The sequence below is a fragment of the Parasteatoda tepidariorum genome, chromosome 6, assembly GCF_043381705.1.
Source record: "Parasteatoda tepidariorum isolate YZ-2023 chromosome 6, CAS_Ptep_4.0, whole genome shotgun sequence".
Classification (NCBI taxonomy): domain Eukaryota; kingdom Metazoa; phylum Arthropoda; class Arachnida; order Araneae; family Theridiidae; genus Parasteatoda; species Parasteatoda tepidariorum.
This window is the reverse complement of record NC_092209.1, coordinates 40,536,659-40,551,231: the sequence shown is the minus strand read 5'-3', so window position 1 is coordinate 40,551,231 and position 14,573 is coordinate 40,536,659. Positions and strand designations below refer to the sequence as shown.

Below are 14,573 nucleotides of genomic sequence, written 5' to 3'. Positions count from 1 at the left end.
AAAATGTATGCCACAGCACACATATTGGTTAAAATTAAAACATTTAAAACTGGCAGATTAAATGTCTTTAATTAGTTATTTTTTTATTTTTTGAACTTTTTTTGTTTAAAATAAGTATACTACTGCCGTACAATTGAATTCCATGAACACTGAAAAAGAATATCAAAAAAACTGATAAAAAAAATTTTTTTTGAAGAAAAAATCGTAATATGTTGCCTGTTATGCAAAAATGTCAAATATATAAAAAATCTCCATTTTGAATTTTTTGTCGCTTACGTTGATTTTTTTTAATGCAGGGCAGAATTATCGTGATTAACCACATAGTTTTAAAGTTTGAAGAAATATTTGATGTATGATATGTAACTTTTTTTTTTCTTCTGAACTGTTAGTGTATGTTTATGTATACATATGAGAAGAAGTTAGGGGGGAGGGGGCTCAACATTGAAAGAAAAAAAACGTGATAGGATTTGTGGAAGGTCCTTCATTGCCGATACATCATATTTCATTTCATAAGAATCTGAGAAAATTATATCTCCTATTTTTATTTTTCGCACAGAATTATTCAGAAGATATCTTAATCATTTCCAAATCGTATCATTCTGAAAAAGAAACTCATAACAAGCAAAAAATACTCTCAAAACTTACTTTAAAAAACCTGATAAATAAGTAAACGAGAGAATAAAGAAAATAATTAAGTTCCAGGTAAACGCAAATATATTTTTCAGAGTTTCTAATATTTTCATGTAAAGAATTCTATGAACCCTTTTAAAACCATCGAATGAAAAACTGCAAAATAGCTGTAAGACCCAACAAAACTCTCTCTCAACAGGTGATTCGAGAGGGCGTGATCACGTGATATCTGCCACGTGACACTAAAGAGGCGGACTCTTCACTTGATAAGCACACTTCTCGTCCAATCAGCGTCTTGTTTGGAGGTCCTGGGCTTTACATTCATGTGGTCCGTGGTGCAGGGTGTATGTATTTGGCTCTTCCCACTTTATTCACAGAGTTGGCACAGCCCGTGTTAGCACATTACGGAAACATTCGGTCTCGCTGTGTATAATTCATGGACTGAAGGGAATGATTTGACAAGAACATTCGGTTAACCTTAATCGTTCTGGTTCGCCGGCAGTGGATTATTAGAAGTGGACTTTTATATTAGGCACGTGATTTATGATTTTGCTATATTAAACATTAAAATAATTTGAAATTTATTTAAATTTAACAAGTTAACTGGATTTGAAGAATTTAATATTAAATTTGCAACGTTGTGCAAAGAAACAAAAAAAGAATATTTTATCGTTAAGCCTAATACATTTACGAACTGAAAACGAAAAACTTTTTTCGATTGCCGTGTACAATGACTTATATGATTCTTTTTCAAACGATCTAGATCTTGTGAAATTGACGATTTAAATTTTTTTGCATCAATAAGCCAAACTTGCTGGGAAATTTTTATTCAAAGTAAGCATTGGTAAATCAAACTGAAATGAAAATGATCTCAAATTTAATCAGAGATCAAATAACATTGACTTAGAACTATTTATAAAATTGAAACGGTATTATGTATCCAAATTTACTGGCTCAAACATCGGTTTATTCACCTCTCCTACGTTGTCCAATGCCTGCAGGGGGTCTGATGTCCAGCCCGCTGTCCCCAGCATCCAGTCCTCCAGTTAGTAGCTCTTTTCTTGTGGACAATATACTCAGAGACAGAGCAGCTGTTGCTGCTGCTGTTGCTAGTGGTAGTCCTTTTCTTGCAAGACCTATTGCAGTGTCTGCATGTCCTGAACAGGTCGGAGGTTGTACGGCGTGTACCACGTGCTCGGGGTGCTCCCCCACGGGAGCAAACAAGACTGTAAGTGGTAGGTGTCAGAACGGTGGATCTCCGGGTGCGAGTCCGGGAACACCCTACCTCAAATTTGGTGTGAGCGCAATTCTAGCGGCTGAATCGAAGGAAAAACTGACGGCAAAAAATGTGATTTCTGTTTCTGGTAAGTACTTTTTGATGACTCATAGAAATTTTTCAAAAAAAAGTCTTGTTTAAAACAGTCGGTGAAGTTAACTTAATTATTTCTTATATTATTAAACTCACCAATTCAAATAACTCAAAACACCAACTGTTTAAGCTTCTAAGGGAATCATCAGGAATAATTTAAGTATCTTTTGATTTTCTTGATATTTGATTAAAACTACAAAAGAGTGTGGTAAAAACTGCCCAAATATGGTGAAATGTACTGAATTTATTGCTAAATGGGAACACCAAAAGCAAGGTAAATTTTACCGAAGCGCTTTGGTGATAATTTTAGAAAAATTAATAATGAAAGAATGTTTCATATTCTGTGTTAAAATTTGGTAAATGAGGTACAATTCGTTAATGTTATCGTGATATCTTAGAGTATGACATAAAAGCTATTTATTCGATAGAATTTACTGTTCAGAAAAAAGTTTTTCTTAGTATGTATGGTAATAAGAACTATAATTTTGAAAATCAGAATTACCGGTCAACCGTTACCATGTGAACAGAAATTACTAAATAAATGGTTTAAATATCGTATATTTTGGTTTTATTACCGAAATTAAAGTTTATTTTTTACTTTATTTTTTTATCATCAATGTCTGTATCATAACATAGTAATTTTATTTATTTTTTTCTGTTTAGAAATCGAAACTCATAGATTTGAAAACAAAATGTACCAGATAAAAAAGAAAAAAAATAGATTCTCTTTATTCTTTAAATAAAATAAAAAATTATTATTATTATTTTTTTCGTATTTTGTTGAATACATCAACTTTGCTATAATCACGCCTGATTTTACTCTTTGAAGTTGCGGATAAAATTAGTAGTTTTGAGAATAATAAGCTGCAATTAAAGTTTTTTTATATATACCATGTCCTATCTAGCCTATTATGTTTAATACTTTAAGCCTGCTGCAACAACTCGGTCTGTAACTATAAAGATCTTAAAAGCTCTGATGCACTGTAAAAAAAACTCCGGTACTTGCACTCGGGAGGCAAGTACTTTTCACCGTAAAATTCACATAAAATTTTAATGTAAATTTTCACGGTGAAAAAAAATCTGAAAAATTAAAGCATGTTAAACAAAATTTTTTAAAACCATTTTGTTAGTTTTGATATTTTAAATAATGTGTCATAAATAAGAATTCCAAGATTTTAATTTCTTTCCTTCTTTCTTCTTCTTTTTTCTTTTTGGTATTTCAAAATCATAATTTTCATACTCTCTACAATGCTTCATAATATTAAGATTCCTGATAAATAAAAAAGAGAAATTTATTTAAGAGAAATTCCATACTTTTTGGAAGCTACAGCATATTCATTAAAAACTGTAAAAACTCATACTAAAAGATGATGAAGGTATTTTTTTTTTTTTTTTGCGTATTTTGTAATAATATATATTATTATGAAAGCAAACTCGTAAAAATTTTTAAAATTTGTTTCAACAACTAGCTTTTTCGGTTTTATTTATTACATTTTTCAAATTTATTATTTTCTTTACAAATTTGAATTTTAACTATAACTAACTATAAAATTAGAAAAGAATGAAAGTAAATTATTCCTACATGAAAAAAATGAAAACCATTTTCTTTTAATATATAATACAAAATACTTTATTAAAAATTAAAAAAAAAGTTTTAGAAAAGCCTCAAACTATGTGTTTTAAACAATAACACATTTTAATAAAATATGTTACAATTTGATAAAATTTTTATTTCTTATTTGAAAATTTCAGAAAGTATTATGCACTGCACTGCTAAATGCTAATCAATCCTCGCACCGCTAATAATGCTAATTATAAACCTTACTACACTTAAACAGCGATTCATAGAATGTTCATTAACTTTATACACTAACTCATCAGGATGTTTTTCTCAAAACAGGCACACTCTTATACTAACTCATAAGGATGTTCACTAAAACAACCACACTTTTTAATCTAACTCATAAGAATGTTTATTGAAATAGCCACACTTGTACATTAACTCATAAGGATGTTACTTGAAACAGCCACACTTTTACATAAATTGTTCCTTAATGTTTCTACACTAATACACTTGCTCATAAAGATATTCAAAAATCTTGCTGCCCTTATATCGTAATCCATAAGGATGCTGATTTAAACTTCTACATTTATAAGTACCATACGCGTAATACCTTTAAGAGTGCGAAAAAGTATTACGCTTATGGTACTTATAAATGCATGCGTAAAACGAAGAGAGCTAAAAAGTTCAAATGGATACTTTAACATCTTTAGAATACAGATTTAAAACGAGAGTTTAAAAGTCAAATAGGTTTTTTAAAAATATTATCAGTAATTATTTTTTATTGAATCAAATTAATTTCATTAAGTACTTTCATTTGCTTTTATATTACTATTTTATTAAGCAAAATTCGTCCATTAAATTGGATAAGTTTTGTTTAAAATAGCAACACTTTAGTATAGTTTTTGATAGATTTTCAGCTTCTATTCTTGAAAATAGTTTGGTATACACATCATAAAATGTTTTCAAGTAATTAAGAAATATTTCTCCCACATCAAAAGAACATAACGTATGAATAATATCTTAAATGAAATTCTACGTATATTTCTTATAGTACATACTTAATTTACGTGTACCATAATGTGTTTATTGAGAAAAAACTATTATATTTAAAGTATAAAAGATAAAACTTTTTTTTATTTAAATAAAGCTATACATTAGTTTGGATTGAAGACAACTTATCAATTATATTGAAAAGATTTATCTTCAATTCTATCACAGTGGCAACGAGATGCCACTTTATTTTGGCAATAACTTCTGAAGTGATTGAGCACTTTCATTTTAAAATTTGAAACAATAGTGTAACATAAGGAAGAGTACTTTAACGCATTTATATTAGCATCATAAAAAATATTAAAATTAGAAAAATAAGACGTTTTTTCCCCAAAATGTGAAAGAGTACGTAAAACCCTTCACTCAAAATGGTACTAAATTTATAAAATATTAGCTGCAATATTTAGTTAGAATTCTGATTCCGTTTGAAAGGAAGGGGAAAAAAATTGTTTTTGAGATTTTGGAAAACTGATGAATTAAAAAGAGCTACTTTTTTATGCTGTTTGATCTATTTTAACTTACTAACTGGAAAGTTAACATTCAAGAATGTAGCTGTTTTCGCAATTATTTATTACAAAAGAAAAAGAAATTAATGTTGGTTAAAATTTAAATTTGTAGAAATACACTTTTTTTTTTAAAAAAAAAATTTAAATTATATAAATTTTTTTAAGAGACTTTACTTTAAGAGATAACATTAACGATTAACATTATATGTCAGTTTTTATTTAACGATGAAAATAAAATAATCAATATTGAATTAAACAGAAACAAAAACTATGTAGAGACAAATAATAAAATTGTCTTATTGTGATAACAATGTCTTTAATTATTTACTGAAAGTTGAAGTTGAACTTATAATAACTCAATACATTCTTTTATTACTGTAAAAAAATTTTTAGTTTTTTTTATTTATTTCTTTTTCTTTTTATTTATTTATTTTTTTTTCTTTTATCATTGTCCTCAATGCTTTCTCTTATCATAATATTTTTTTAAAGAAAATGTATCATTTTATTTAAATGCATGTGGCTTTTTTTCTCTTTATCGACCTTAAAAAATGTCAATTAAGCTGAGTATTACGCAAAATAATATGCATATTCATTAATACTATGCAATATATAACGAACAAAATACTAAATAACTGAATTTAAAACAGGAAAGCATCTTTTCGTATCAAAAACTCAACCAAATCAAACTGAGCTTCGGCAACAAAATTACTCTTCATGTAATGATTTTATTGTATATCCGTCAAATGTGCAAAGCATAATTTAATTTTTATTTTTAAAGCTTTGATTATTCGAGAATATTTAAATATTATGCAAGTCAAATAATTATATAAACAGTTACCATATTTTTTTAAAAAAAAATTAACTATCATTTAGAGTTAAATTTTTCCCATATCAAAAAAAGAAAAAAAATACAATTGTTAACATTAGATTATTTTATTAAGAGCAAAAGTAATCATTAAAGATTAGATATTTTCAAAATTACTTTTTATAAAATCTTAGGAAAGCTACAAATGAACCAAGACCTTCGGAAACAAGTCTATTTAAATTTTGAATACAAATTTTAATGAAACTAATATTTCGAATTCCTTATAGCGTTTAATAACTTTATGTGTTAATATGATCATACTTCTTGTGATAATTTTTTTTATTTTCAAAATTTATTATAAAGTAGCTGGAAAAATAATCAAATCAATATTCTTTGGGAAAAAATACAATTCCTTATAATAGTATTTGAGAATTTAGTTTACTGAAAGAACCATAACTCTCATTTTAAAAAATTATTTTTCTCCTTCATTTTACAGTAACAAAACAAAAAATAATAAAATAAAACAATGAAATTGAGCAAAAAATTTAATTTGAGTTCATATAAGAAATTTTCTATGTTAAAGTATACGCAATTCTCACAGCAAAACTTTTTAAAGCGATTGTTTTAGAATCGCGGAAACCAAAAGGATAATAAAAAAAAATCATTTGAAGGAAAATACAATTTTGAATAGTAAACATAGTGCTTCGTAAATTTATTTGTCACAACAATCCTCTCGCTTTATTTTTTTTTCGCTGTTAATTTATTTTTGTGTAAAATAAACAAAAAGACAAAAATCGGTGACAAATAAAATCGAATTTATTCGGAGAAAAATACATACATAATTGCTATACATTATTCCTAGTGATATAAATTCACTATCAAAACTACTATTTCAGAAATGCTTCACGTTATTGACTTTTCTATTCTTTTTTTTAGCTAAAAGATAAAATTTCACTTATTTTTTGATAAAAGAAAGCTTATATTAATTAACTTTGACATCGTTTTCCGAAACTTAACAGCTCAGTCGTTCAATGCTCTAATTAACCTTAGAATAAAAACACGAACTTTCAGTCTTACTATCAATATTTTACTGATTTTTGAAAAAAAGGTGTCCTACAAAACTTAAATTATGTTAGAAATAAAAATAATTATAATTATTTTTTTCAATAAATTATAAACTTAGTAAAGTTGAGAATTAATTTTTTCTTTAAATTTTAAGCACTTATTTTCTACTAAATACTCAATTTTAAATATTTTTTCTACTATGAACTGAAAATGCTAGAGAGATTCATTATTTGATAAGGTTATCATAAATAATAATCAGTGTTCCATCAGTGCTCCATCTTTATTTATACCAGAACAAATAATGTAAAACATATAATATAAAACATATAAATAATTTATTTTTATCAGTGCTCCATCTTTATTTAAACCAAAACAAATAATAAATAAACTTAATAAAACAAATCAAGTAAAGATTTACACTTTTAACGGTTTTAGGCAAATTTTTATTCCTAGTTTTAGTTTTAATTTTTTTTTCTTTGTAAAAAGCTTGTTAATAAAACTATTTTTCTTTTGATTTTTAAGCAGTTGTATTAAATTTTATTTAAAATGCCAATGCGCACTAAGAAAAATTGCATGGTCAAAGCAACCAGGATATGATAAAATTTACCATGCTTCTGGCTCTATGGGAAGATCAAAAAGCTCTGTAATTTTTACCGAAGCACTTTGATTTCGGTCAGATTAATAATAAAACATGGTTTTATAATATGTGATAAAATTTGGTGATTTTTTCTGGAAACCTTTGAGCATGGCATAAATATCACTTGTTCATTTAAATTTCGCATTTTTTTTCTTCTTTTTTTTTATTACTAAATGTGAGATAATAAGAACTGTAATTCGGAAAACCAGAATTTCCAGTAAACCGTTACCATATAAACAGAAAAATCACCAAATTAACGGTTTAAATACCGTATATTTTCGTTTCTAGAAGTGTCATTACCAAAAAAAAAAAAAACTGTAATTTCACAAAAAAAAATTTCTCCATTCGATTTGAGATATAGAGAGTTTCGAAAAGTCCGTTTAATTATAATTAAATGGTACATTTACGGGACCTTTTTTTCTTCCTTTTACCCAAAACCTTAATGAGCCGTTTATTAAATAAAAGAAAAATCAATCTTGTAAGTGCCACTCTTCGGTAATTAAAAACCATCCCTCATTATGCTACAACACAACCTTGGCAGGCAATAAAATTCACTCCGTGGAAAATCAATCGAAGAATAAATGCTCACAAAATAGACTATCGCCAATGCATCATCATTCATGGGCAATACATCAAATAAGATTAAGTAAGAACTTCAACACTTCCTTATTACACAACAAAACTTTGAAAAAATAGTACACATAAACACATACGTGTAACATACTTCACTTATTTTGTGTTATGTGAGCTAGAGAGGGCTTATGTACAGGGGTCCTAGCATTCGGACTAGTGTAAAAGATTTATTTTAGCAATATCCTTAAGCGTAGTGATTGATCGGTTAGTGGCGATAAGTTTCAAAAGCTTTTTTTAAGTTTTCGGAAATTGAGCCGCTAATTTTTTTCCTTATTGCTTTCGTTGTTGTGAAGTGGCAATTTGCCAGGCGACTTACCAGTGGGTAATTAAAATTTTGATTTAGCTTTTAAAAACTCGCTTAAGTGGAGAAAAAAATTAAATCAGCCTATATATTCGGGCATATTTTAAGAGGAATTTGTTGCGCTTTATTGGTTTTGGAGCAATTTATCAAGGGTAAGCGATAGTAGGAGATTGTTGTAGTACTTATTTTATTGAAAGTTTAATTTATTTATCGCATGGTCCATGGGAAGCAGCTCCATACATTTAACGTTATTGCTAACATTATTGAGATTAAAAATTCCATCTTTATGGTTTTAAGTTTTAAGTGGTATTAAAAAAATCTCACTCTTTTTTATGTGGGTTAAAGCTTTAATGAGGTGAAGTTTTATGGCCAAGTTTGATATTAAATCCGAGGCATTTTTTTATTATTATTTCTAAACTTAGAAGGTAAAAGTTTTCTGTATGCTTCTAATTTTCTTAAAAAAATTTCTTATCATAAAACTTTGACTTTATGAAAACTAAAAATTTCATGTCTAAACAATTTAGGAACAAAAAAAGAGCTTAAAACTTTAATTTTGAGGAAAAAAAACTAAGTTCTTTACTAATAATTTTATAAAAAATAAGGTTTCGACTGAATCGCTGTGTATATATAGATATATTGTCGCAAATATATAAGTTAAACTATTACTGTTATCTTTTTATAAATTTGTTTTTATTAGAAAAAACGTATCAATTGCAAAATGGGAAAATTATAAACTATTTAATGATTTTAATTCCTTATGAACTCACTCTTAAGCCTTATATTTTAAAGAACTAATTAAATTTGATAATTTTTCGAAAATTTCGTTTGTTTTGTTCTTGAAATTATTATGCAAATTCTATTCCTATGTTTGCTTAACCCAATCTTTTCAAACAAAGTAGTTTAAATTTATTATCATTTGTAAAAATAGTTTGTGTTTCTATTCATCTTGAACCCTTTATCGTCAAAGCATGATTTATATTTTGGCAAAGGAATTATGTATTCAGGATCTATTCATTCTAATAGCTCAAGGTTGCCAACAGTTAAACTAATTTTACACAATAATTGCTTGAAAGCAATCTTTTCTGTCATTATGGTTGCTTGATGCAATATAACTCTTTTTATAGTACATGTGAGGGATCGTAAATAAAACAAAGGTCATTTTGAAAACAACATGTATGTATATATATANTGATTATATATGGCAATAGAACAATAGTTAACATTTTCAATATAGACCGTTGACAAAACGCTTGAAAATAGAAAAAACGTTTCAGTTTTTCAGCATTAAAAAATTTTGTAGAACAGTATTTTTAACAGAAAAAAGCAATTTTAGATTAAAATTTTGAATTGGTGTAGTCTATGTAAATAAATTTATCAGTTATTTCCTAAAACGAATTTATATATTGTGCCTATTTCATGCCGTGTTTAATTTTCAGCAGTCAGAATCAGTTCTTTAAAGTAAGAACGTTTGTAAAAATCTTTTTACGAACTCAGAACTTCAACTTCGAAATCTGAAAATGGAAATTTCTTTACAACCTTCGAAGATTAAACATAAAATTACAAAATTGAATTTTCAAATCTTCGAAAAATATTCGCAGTGAATTTATTAACAAATTTGTGAACTGAAAATGGTAAATTGATATGAATATTTAACAAAAAATAACTCAGAATTTTCTAATTATGTAGCTTACGAGCTTGAGCTCTGAAAATGCAATTTTTTTTTCAATAATAAGAAAAAAAAGTCAAATTGATTATTCAAAATTGGATTGTAATAAACATGTTAAAATGTCATAGGGTCCAAAATGAAAACTTGATATGAATTCTTGATACAAACTATTTCCTAATTTAAGGATTGTGTAGCTGAAAATAATCTAATTTTGAAAGTTTCAATTAGTTTACACCCCTACAAAATAAAAAAAGCTAGCTTGCTAACATATAATTGAATTAAAAATAGAAATATGATACGAGATCTTGATATATGCTAATTACTTATTTACAACTGTATTGTTTAGTAACTCGAAGTCTGAAAATTGCAATTCCTTTACAAAATCAGAAAATACAAAGCAAAAAACAGAAATTAAATTTTTAAAATTGAATCACAAAACCTTGCTTAAATGCCATTGAATTATTAAACCATCAGATCTGAAATCTTAACATGTCATTCCTAATACAAGACAATAAAAAATATTACTAATAAATGACAATAATAATAGCAAGCTAATAAATAATAATGATACAAGCTGATTCCTAACTTACAATTATTTTGTTCAGTAACTTGAAGCCTGAAAATTTCAATTCCTTACCAACCTCATAAAATCAGAAAATACGAAGAAAAAAAATATAAACAGATTCTTTACATATACAAAGCGAAAGAATTTAAATATTCAAAGCTGATTTAGAAAATACAAAGCGGAAAAGAGAAACTAATTATTTAATTTAGATCACAAAAACTTCGTTTAAATACTATTGAATAACTGGATTTGAAACGTAAATATATGATTCCTAATACAAGCTAATAAACAATACTAAATAATAATGGAAATAAGTATCAATAATAATAACAATATAATAACAAGTTGAAACATAATAATGATACAAGCTAATTTCTAATTTGCAACTTTGTTGCACCGTAACTCGCAGTTTGAAAATTGCAATTCCTTTACAAAATCAGAAAATACAAAGTAAAAAAATAGAAACTTAATTTTTAAAATTAGATCACAAAACCTTGTTTAAATGCCATTGAATTATTGAACGATTGGAAATGAAACCTTAACACGTGATTCCTAATACAAGCTAATAAACAATATTTTTAACAAATAACAATAATAATAGCGATATAATAACAAGTTAAAAAATAATAATGATACAAACTAATTTCTGATTTGCAACTTTGTTGCTCAGTATTTTGAAATCTGAAAACTGGAATTCCTTGACAACCTTACAAAATTAGAAAATATAAGACAAAAAAAGAGAAACTGATTATTTGAAATTAGATCTCAAAAATCTTGTCAAAATGCAATTGAATCATTAAATTAGAAACGTTAACATGTCATTGAATTAAAACTGTTAACATGACATGAATCCCTGATAAACAAACTGGTTCCTAATTTAACAATTGCGCAGCTCTCCAATTTCGAAAATCGGAACTTCCTTCCAACCTGGCAAAATGAAACATTAAAATATGAATCAAAAAATAAAAATTGATTGTTCAAAAGTAGTTTGCAACGAACTTGAAGTTTTAGAGGCGAAAAAAATCATTATCTTTTAAAAGAAATAAAAAAAAAAAGGAACAAAGCGACTGATTAAGATCATGATATCTTCATCAGGCGGTTGTATCCTCGAAACTATCCAAGTTGAACCCGTAATTAAATGATAATAGAAGCAAGAGCAAACAGGGCTGACACTTTGGGGTGGTGCACCGTAAGTAACCCGGGGGGGACACGGGGCCCACATTCATCAGCTTTCAGATCGGTGACGGCTTAATTGAACGATGGGCCTGCGGTCACAGGGAAATAGGGAGAAAAAAAAATATTCGGACCCTACCAGAACATAGCTTTTCAGTTGACTTCTTTTATGAAGCTATATCACACCCTAGTGAAGATTATAAACAAAAATTGCTTTTTCTTTTTTGATACTCTTTGATGTTTCAATAAAACCTTATCCTGTAATTATTTTTTTTTTCGAAAAAGAATTAAAAAAGAAAATTGAATATAAAATAGTAGAGGAAAATGAAGAGCATATTTATCATTTAATACGCATCTTTTTTTTGTTAAAAAAATATTTTTTTGAAGGGTAATTTTGGAATACTAATCTATGAAATTTTCAAATTAAGATCTATGTTAATCGCTTAAGTGCGGTAATTTATAAAAATTATGATTTATCGGTATGTTGTTTATTATTTTTGGTGCAAATGAATCTTGATAAATTATTTAAATTTAATGCCATGATTATAAACTCGTTTAATTATAAAGGGTAAATTGACTCGAATGCTTAATAAGTAATTTATAGGAAGTTTTTAATTAATGATTCATTATAAAATTCAAATTTTTTCTTGTCAGAAAAAGCCGCCGTACGTTAAAAATTCATCTTCTAAGATAAATTACCTCAATTATCTTATTTTTGAATATGGTGTTTAGAAAATTTTATAACATATATTTCAGACATATAATAAGGGTCTTACGGAATATATTAATTCGGTGAGGCGTACCATTTATTTTTGCTTAATTAAATCAAAATTCGACTTATTTATTTTTTAAATGCTGGCAATAAAAAGTTTTATTCTTATTTATTTTGAAATGTAGTAACTAACGATATATTTTGATTTCGGCAAAAAATTGCATCACATTTTTTGTTTTACCAAAATTACTCTAAACTTAGTGACGCGACAGCCCATGGAGGTTGTCGCGCTACTGTCTCTGGCAGATATTACAGTCAGTCGAACTAGGAACCCTAGTATTTTGTTCTCAAACATGCTTGGTGCTCATTTTATGGACCTGAATCTTTGAGATTATAATATTTTTTGGTTAAAATATACTATATTTGCTCAAGATATTTTGTTAATTAAAATATTGCTTTACAAACTCTGTAATTGTAACATAATAAACTCTGTTAAATCTCAAAATATTTTTTAGTTATTTTCTAATTGTTCATAAAAACACAATTTCTGATAAAATCCAATGTCAGCAATACCTAAGTTTTAGTTTACATAAATAATAAACATAGACATGAAACATTATGAAGAGTTGAAAAGCTAAGTGAAACTTGCCCGGTCTAAGGATAAAACCTCCACTCTGGTATAATGGAGCCACCGGGTGTCCATTATACCAAGTACTAAATTAAAATATATTAAAAAATTTTACGTGAAGCAACATTTATTTTATTTCGCAATTTAATCTTAACATATTAAATTAAATATAAATATGCGCTTTAACATGTTTTTTGTGGGATATAAATAAATGGTGAGCCAATTTAACATTTTTTGGAAGTGAAAGAGTGAAATATAAAGGAATATTATTTAAACTTTTCTCCTTCGTGTTTTTTTATAAAAACATTTATGCTCACTTCAATAATCAATTATCAATAACTCATTAACCATTAATTCAATAATTAATCAATACTAATTATTAGACAATAGGTCAACTATTAATTATTTGACAATAATTAATGATCAATAATTAATTATTTTACAATATATTTTGAATCTTACAGCGTTGTTAGGAATCGGCATAAAAATTTAAAAAAAGGGATACTGAAAACAGTAATCAATTTTATTACAAAATTCTATTCTTAACTTTTTTCTAAAATGGTGTCTATATCTAACTAATAATTTTAATCATCAGTTATTTTCAGATTATTACCATATCATTGTAGTAATTTAATGATTTTATGAAATTTTTTAGAGCAATTATGTCTCTCTTTTTTTTTTTATACGGCAGCAAACTTTAACTCAATGATATATAAAGCTCTCAGAAAATTTTAATTTTCTCATTTTTAGCAACAACAATATTAATGAATTATGCTATTAACATCAAATTAGATAAATAAATTTAATACTAAAATCAAACAACCATAAAAGTATTAATATTTAAATTATTAGGAATAGGAACTAATATCAAATTATAGGAATCAATTAATAGGAATCAAATTTCTATTTCCTTAGAATTTGAAGCGTATTCTGCCAACTTCCTTAAAATTGATGTATATATTTATATTAATAATAGTTGTTAATAAGTAAATAAAACTAATTGTGGTATCTAATTTGTAATACATATAAATAAATTTTATTTCACCATGATTTAGCTAACTACTAAATCTGTGTTACAAAGGCACAAATTATGCTAGCAGCATTAAATTAGAGAATTAAATTACATACCAATGAGAATAGCAAAAAATTTAAACTGAAATCAAATTTTGACTCCTTTAAATAATTGATTGCTCAACTTTTACTCAAACTAATTTAACACGCAACAATAATAAAAATTTAACACGTAAATAATAATATATATATATATAT

General features: G+C 26.5%; 1 protein-coding gene across 1 annotated transcript in view; it reads left to right on the top strand.

The window, feature by feature from the left end:
• The first annotated feature begins 984 nt into the window (after window positions 1-984).
• The window catches only part of LOC107446793 (homeobox protein DBX1-A), a 92,260-nt gene continuing 78,671 nt past the window's right edge, over window positions 985-14,573 (top strand). The window contains exon 1 of the mRNA XM_071182263.1: window positions 985-1,994. Coding sequence (XP_071038364.1) covers window positions 1,565-1,994 — 430 coding nt within the window. The 5' untranslated portion in view covers window positions 985-1,564. The remainder of the gene's footprint in view (window positions 1,995-14,573) is intronic.